Source organism: Phaethon lepturus, unplaced genomic scaffold (genome assembly GCF_000687285.1).
Source record: "Phaethon lepturus isolate BGI_N335 unplaced genomic scaffold, ASM68728v1 scaffold29863, whole genome shotgun sequence".
In the NCBI taxonomy this organism is placed as follows: domain Eukaryota; kingdom Metazoa; phylum Chordata; class Aves; order Phaethontiformes; family Phaethontidae; genus Phaethon; species Phaethon lepturus.
This window is the reverse complement of record NW_010527482.1, coordinates 1-7,149: the sequence shown is the minus strand read 5'-3', so window position 1 is coordinate 7,149 and position 7,149 is coordinate 1. Positions and strand designations below refer to the sequence as shown.

Below are 7,149 nucleotides of genomic sequence, written 5' to 3'. Positions count from 1 at the left end.
CCCCCCCCGCCTCCCCCTCCCAAAAAATGAGGCACCACGAGTCCCAGCTGCACCTACGCACCCCAACCCACCATGTCTCGCTCCTCGTTGTGCTCATCCTTGACGATGAAGATCATGTCAAATCGGGACAGGATGGTGGGCATAAAATCAATGTTCTCCTCACCCTTGGTCTCATCCCAGCGACCAAAGACGGAGTTGGCAGCTGCCAGCACTGAGCAGCGGGAGTTGAGTGTCGTTGTGATACCTGCCTGGAGGGGAAAGGGGAAATAGATGGGGTCAAGACCACGTCCACGTCACAGGAAGGCTGGAAGGGTACTAACTCATAGTGAAAGGTCCAAAGCAGTTTGCAAAGACTCATCCTCAATCCCTTGCATTTAAATAAAACCCCTTAAGTAGCACTGAGCTGTTCTGTAATGGTTCCATATTGGAGAGGGGTCAGCACAGGAGCTACATGGGGCTGGACCCACATGTCCTTCTGGAGGAGGCCTGGCTTCAGCTGAGACCTAAGCACTGAGCAACTTTATTTTAAAACCTCATGTCACAGGCAAGGACAGACAAGACCCCACTCAAAGTTTGCAGTCTGAGCCAGAAACTGGTCAGCCGGTGCTGAGTCCCCATGGACAGCCCCAGGGACAAAGCATGGGTTTGCAGGTAGCACGGTGAGGGTGACCAGCAAGAAAAAGCTGTGGTGGATGCTCTGTTACCAGGGACTGAACAGCTAAGGGGTGAGCCAGAGAGAGCAGGAGGGAGCATTGGAAATGAAGAGAAACTCTGATTTGAGAGAAGACCTGGCACCAGGATGTCAGGCAGTTTCTGTAGATCTTCTGAGGGGGTGGAGTGCAGTGGGAAGGAAGAAAAAGAAGTGACATCAAGCTGACATGGGGACATCAGCAGAACTACCAAATCTAGAGGAGCTCATTTCAGCCCTGCAGAAGTTGAGGCTGCCTGAGAAAAGACAACCCAAAGCCTATAGGTAGGGCTGACCAGATCAGAGAAATTGGTAACCATCAAAACCACTGCCTGGACTCCGAAATGGGCAGTTCTGACAGAAGATGCATGACCATGAGTTGCTGGGCTCTCAGAAACCCAGTTGGAAGTCAGGCTCCCGCCCCAGGGTGACAGGCACCCGCAGCTCACCTTAGCAATGGAGATGGTCTGCTGCTCCATGGCCTCATGAATGGCCACACGGTCATCCTCCCGCATCTTCTCATCAGAGGTGGGAGAAATGAGGCGAGGAGAAAAAAAAAAAGTCGTCATCAGTCACCTCTGCCAGATATCAGCTAGTCACCCACCGATGCTGACCCCCGAGGTAAAGCTCTGCTAATAGCTCTGCCCAAGAGCACAGGTTGTAATCAGAATTTCCCTGCAGCTCCATCCCCCGACCTTGCCCAAAGGAAAGTGAGGCAGCCTCAGCAGAGTCAGTCTTTCTCCTGCAGCTCTGGGCTCTCCCCAGAGAAGCTGGCAGCCCAACGGCTGTCTTCCCCACTCCTGTGCAGGCAGCCCCATGGGTACCTTGTCAAACTCATCGATGCACACCACTCCCCCATCCGCCAGCACCATGGCTCCTCCCTCCATGAAGAAACTCCTGGAGGAAGGGTCGCGGATCACCGAGGCCGTCAAGCCGGCAGCGCTGCTGCCTTTCCCCGAGGTGTACACCTAGCGGCATGCAGGACAAGGAAGGGCACAGCACGTCAGCCCACCGCTCCAGCTAGAGGACGAAGCACCCCCAGCACCACAAAATCCAGAGCTGCTGGAGGAAACACAAGGACCTCCAGGAAAACCCCTCAGCACACGCCAGAAGCAGACCTGCTGGGTACAGAGTGAGACTATTGCCAAGTCCCAGGCCTCAGATGAAGCAGCTGTGAGGTCCCACAGGGCTTGCAGACACACCAGCGCAGGTACTAAGTGCAGAACAGGGAGCGATTCACTGTTTGGTGGGCTGCTGCATTAGCTTTGTTTTCCCCCAAGGGAACAACGCAGTCAGAGGCCAAGTTTAATAGAGACTACAAGAAAACACAGCTGAAAATATAATTTCATGCCTGGGCTCAGCCTGAAGGTCCGTGCCTGAGACGCAGTCAACTTCATTTGTCCTGACCAACCAGCCTCTCTGCTAATCAAGTCTCAACAATAAACAACAGCCCTAGTCACATCTTTGGACGTCTGCAAATAGCCTGGCTCATATCATAATGAAAGGCATTACCTGCTTCCCCTTCCCTCCCCCATCCCCCATCCCGCACCCCATCTCTTCCAGGCTAGCACCAGAAATGGCAGTTCGCGTCTCTGCCAGCCAGTCTAGCTGTGGATGCACGGGCAGCTGTCTCCTGTGACCACCGTTTGGTCTTCGGTGCTATGCAAGGAGCAGAAGGAAGAAACGAGCCACGCTACAAGTGGGCATCTCCAACCACCTACCCCAATGGGTGAACACTTCTCAACGAACTTCAGCAGCTGCGACTTGGCCGTGCCGGGGTCACCCAGCATCAGTAAGTTGATGTCTCCTCTGCGGGTCAGCCCATCCGGGAGCCTGGAGTAACAGGGTGGGAAGAAGAGAGGGAGGAGAGATGGTGAGCATTTATTTTGATAGCTAAGCATTGCTGACCAGTGGCAGGTGCTGGCAGCACCACCAGAAGACTGTACGAGGGCTTTGTGCCATGAATGACACCCCTGCCCCCACTTTCTCGCCACCAGGCTGACTTTTCCCCACCTCTTGCGAGAGCCTCCAAATAAGAGGCAGGCAATGGCCTTCTTGATGTCAGTGCTGCCATAGATGGAAGGTGCAATGCTCTTGGCGATGGTCTCATAGATGTTTGGCATGGCAGCCAGGCGACGAAGTTCCTCCTCTTCTTGAGGGGTCACCGAGCCAGCAAAGCTGTGTCCTGTACAGGGATGAAGAGAGTGGCGCAACAGTGAACAAATGGATGTTTTAAAGTGAATGACACTACTCCCTCCACACCCGCTACCACCAAAACCCCTTCTTGAAGATCATGCCAAGCGCCACGGGTTGGAAAGGGTGGAGAGGGCAGGCATTTGCTATTCCAGCAAGGCAGTCTCTGTCCTTAGAGGCTGGTAGGAAAAAGCAAGGATCTTGGGCAAAGCAGCTCTGGAGGAACCAGAAGGAGAATTACAGTCAGGACCACGTTTTAAATACATAGCTCAATTTTAACCATCGACTTCAGCCTGCATCCTCAGGGATGGCTTAGCAGATTCCCACTAAGATCAATAAGATAAAAGCACTTAAATACCCTGGAGGACTCAGGCTGAAGCCTCCTCATTTACTATCACTGAGAAAAAGTCATACAGGACATGACTAGAGAGCATCCAGGGCAAGTTAGACCCCTGGACTGGCTTGGATCTCCTGCTATGTAAGCAGCAGAGGAGGATCCAGGCTGTGATTTCACACAATCCTTGCAGAGTGACCACGTTGTTCAGGAATGGGGCTCTTCCAACACCAGGCTACCAACACAGACCAGATGGGCACCAAAAGCAGCCCTCACCTGAGCCCTCCATGTCCACCTGGATGCCCACGACGCGGATGTAAGCGCTTCTGATGCCCACACCCACATTGTCACGGCTTCTGTTCTTGCTCTGGGCAGACTTCTTGATGGAGTAGATGCCCATGATAGTGACTCTGTTCCCTGGGACAACTTTGTCACACAGGTACCTAAGAGGAGGAAGGGGAACGCAGAGGATGGTAGCAGGGGAAAGGATGGCACCAACAACACCCACTAGCCCTGAGGGGTGAGGCGGGGAGATGGCACTGGTACCTGTCGCAGTACAGCTGCAAGTGCCGGGGCATCTCCCCGTGTGGCACAGCATCTGGGGACTCCTGCAGCTTCAGGACCTGGAAGTCCACACACTTGCACTTATCTGGCATGATGAAATAGGGGTCCAGCGGGCACTTCGGGCGGCCAGCTTGTTCTCTGTGCAAAGAGATGAATCAGGGAAGGCTGCTGGCAGTCAGGAGCCATCCCTGGGAGCTTCCCTGTAGAGGAGACAGTGGTGACAGAGTCCAGAACACCACCCCACCAAGGGCAGTCACAAAGGGCTGAACCAAAGGCTCACCAACCCTTCTGTCTCGTCTTCAACAGCTGCCGAAAGTGGGCACGAGAACAAGGCAAAGGCAGGGTGATACTTGCCCGAATACCCTCCCTGCCTTCCCCCTCTTCCCTGCTAGCTAAAAGCAGGGAGGAAGGCAACTCATTAATTACACCGAAGGTAACAGTATAGATTCAGCAACACGGCAGGGCATTTTCCTTTATAACCTCGCGCACAAAGCAAATGTTAAGTGGTTTCTGGTGAGAAAGCAATTAGCAACATGACAAGGCTGCCATCAACCTCCCAGTCTCTCGAGATGTATGTGCCTTGCTAGACTACAAGCTCTCCGAGACAAGGAGCACCTCCACGTCCTGCTGCCGTCTCAGTACATCACTACCGGTGCCTGACTCCATGCAGGCAGGGACGGGGCTTTTGGGGAGGGTAACACGAGAGCGCAGATGCACTCGTGCAGTCAAGGATCAAGCGCTGTACAGACCATATGCAGGAATGATCCCTATCCCAAAGACCTCTCAAACTGCATTAGAGATTAAGGCGCAGAAAATAAATACCGGCAGGCACAAGCTCAAAGACACAACCCACCAGGATCAGTCGGCGCGAGAGCCGCAGCACAGCGGTAGCCTAACGCTCAGCGTACGCGTAGGCACCTAGAGCCGTAACGCGTGATTGGAAAATCGGTATAAAGCATCTCTACAGAAGGTAACACAAAACAGCCCCCCTGGGGAGGGGGAACATAGCAGCAATACATTTGAAAAAGATAACAACTGAATAGGAAGTTAGGACAGCAGCGTTATGAGACAGCTGGCGGCAGGAAGGAACCTTTAAGTACAACAGGCAAAGCACCCTACAGATCTGACGAACTCCCTGGGCACAGCTGCTCAACACTGCGTGCGGCACTGGTCACGCAGCACCGTGACCAGTGGGACCACAGACGGGTGGAGCACACGCAGGCACGAGGGCAACATGAAGGGAAGAGGCAGAGAACAGCACAGGTGATTCTGCCTCGTGTGACAGGGAGGTGACCCTGTGCAGCAGGCATGGGATGGAGGGGCACCAGGAGGAGGGGACGCAGCCTTTGTTGCCCACCAGCCTGTGGCATGCATCCCCATGTCAGTCCTTACGTGTTGCATTTCCTGGGGAGAGCATAACCCTCCAGGCCTGGGCGCACCACAATGTTGCTGATGGTGTTACGGCAGCTGCGGCACTGGATGGTTATTCTGGTGGCTTTGGCTCTCACAGGGGTTGCTGCAATTACAATCCCAGGGATCTTCACAAGGTGGGACATCTGGTCAGACTGAAAGGGAAAAGGTGAAGGGAAGGTGAGAACGCCGTCACTGGAGGATGGATGGGAAACTAAAGATATTAAATAAACACAGTTCTTTCTAAACTACACTTCCTACATTCATGGGACTAAGGTACCAGAACAAAAAAGCCTGCACTTCTTGAAAAAGTCACTGTCTTGCTCTAGAGTAGCAGAGGGTGGTTGCATGACTTAACGCCATGCTGATTTCAAAACAAAAGAGAAAAGGACAAAACATTCCACGCAGATCATCACTAATAGCAATAATGTCCCCACAGCAGCAATCACTAATAACAGTCCTCTGCAGTCAGATTTAAGTTGCAGAGTATCCCTGCCCGGACGCTGTACAATCCATGTCCTGAACTACGTAATCAGGTACCAAAAGCTTCCCTGCAATCACACTCACATACGGGCAAGCGCTGCCACCCGCTGCTCGGTGCGGCAGCGGATTCACCTCACCTTCAGGCTGCGGATGTTGGCTGCATTGGCATCTGATCTCAACATGACCTGGATGTCTTGGAGAGTTTCCTCCCCTGAAGGACGAGGACGGGTGACCTCATCTGCGACTTCTTTCGCTGCTTCTTCCAACTACAAAGGGAACAACTAGGCTCTTACGGGTATACATTACAGTGTATTGTCAGGGCTGCTCTCACAAAGTGACAATGTCAGCATGCCAGGTTGCCAACCTCGTCCATCCTTACCAGCTGCAGGTGCTCTGCCGGTTGCTTGTAGAGATAGTCAGCAAGATCTTCATCAAAGCTGGCCAAGTCTTCCATCTCCACTTCCACCCAGTACTGACTCAGGTTATAGTGCCGTTTAAGCTCATCCCTGGAAGGCAGTAAGCGGTAAAGGTTTGCAGGGCAGAAAGTAGCAGTCACTTGCAGCAACCTTATGACAAACAGGGAGCAGAGAAAGCAGGTTCTGCGGGGAGGCCTTGGTTTGGAAAGCAAATGGAGAAAATCAGGAGAGTGCCAAGAGAAGCCTGGGGGGGGGGGCCTGGGCAAATCTTTCACCCCAAACCACTTTGAAACATGACATAAGACCAGGGACACCAGTGTCTGCAGTGACTATGTAAAATATATCACTGTTTACTAGATTTACATGACCACATAGGCAATTAGAAAACTTCTACAAAGGATAATATCTGTTATACCTAAAATATGATTTAGAAAAAGGAAGTAATAGTGTAGCAGGCAACAGTCCCCTTAAAAAAGGCAGGGTGCATGAAATTCAGAGACGAAAGGTGACAGCCTGTCCCAGCCCTTGCATGATACATCTCTATGTTCTCTCACAGCTGTGCCTCCAAGCTGCAGAGGCAAAGGGATGGCCAAGGGGCCTTCATAGCCTCAGAATGCACACATCAGACAGTGCTGCAATGACTTTAATGGATACAGACAAACTCCAGACTAGAAAGCACTAGAACTTGAAGACAGACCTTGAATTTCAGAACTAGGTGCAAGCTTGACAGTGCGGATCCCTCTGTTGCTACCTCTGACATTGGCTGGCTGCCTAAAAATTTGGGACAACATCAGGCCTGTTTTCCTATAAGGTTAAATGAGAACAACAACATTCCTTACACTGACAAAGAGCTCTTTACAGTCTATGGGAAGAGAAAAGCTGACATGTGCTAATGTATATCTGGGGTGTACGTTGCAGGAGGGAGGTTAACAGCAGATTCAATGTACGAAGAGGAGCGGGTAAGGTGCAGAAGGGGAGAAAAGGCATCACAGCAGCACCTGTATTTGAAGGTGAAGCCCGTCCGGTCCGTGCCCACCCGGTACTGCCGCAGAAACTCCTTG

The 7,149-nt window shown here is 52.3% G+C and overlaps 1 protein-coding gene across 1 annotated transcript in view; it reads right to left on the bottom strand.

Annotated features, from left to right (window-relative positions):
• MCM5 (minichromosome maintenance complex component 5) overlaps window positions 1-7,142 on the bottom strand; it is a gene marked incomplete at its 5' end in the record, with an annotated part of 9,489 nt that extends 2,347 nt beyond the window's left edge. The window contains 11 exons of the mRNA XM_010283402.1: window positions 72-248; window positions 1,138-1,203; window positions 1,513-1,656; window positions 2,410-2,521; window positions 2,702-2,873; window positions 3,492-3,658; window positions 3,762-3,917; window positions 5,172-5,344; window positions 5,810-5,938; window positions 6,052-6,178; window positions 7,087-7,142. Coding sequence (XP_010281704.1) covers window positions 72-248; window positions 1,138-1,203; window positions 1,513-1,656; window positions 2,410-2,521; window positions 2,702-2,873; window positions 3,492-3,658; window positions 3,762-3,917; window positions 5,172-5,344; window positions 5,810-5,938; window positions 6,052-6,178; window positions 7,087-7,142 — 1,479 coding nt within the window. The remainder of the gene's footprint in view (window positions 1-71; window positions 249-1,137; window positions 1,204-1,512; window positions 1,657-2,409; window positions 2,522-2,701; window positions 2,874-3,491; window positions 3,659-3,761; window positions 3,918-5,171; window positions 5,345-5,809; window positions 5,939-6,051; window positions 6,179-7,086) is intronic.
• Between the last annotated feature and the right edge of the window lie 7 nt (window positions 7,143-7,149).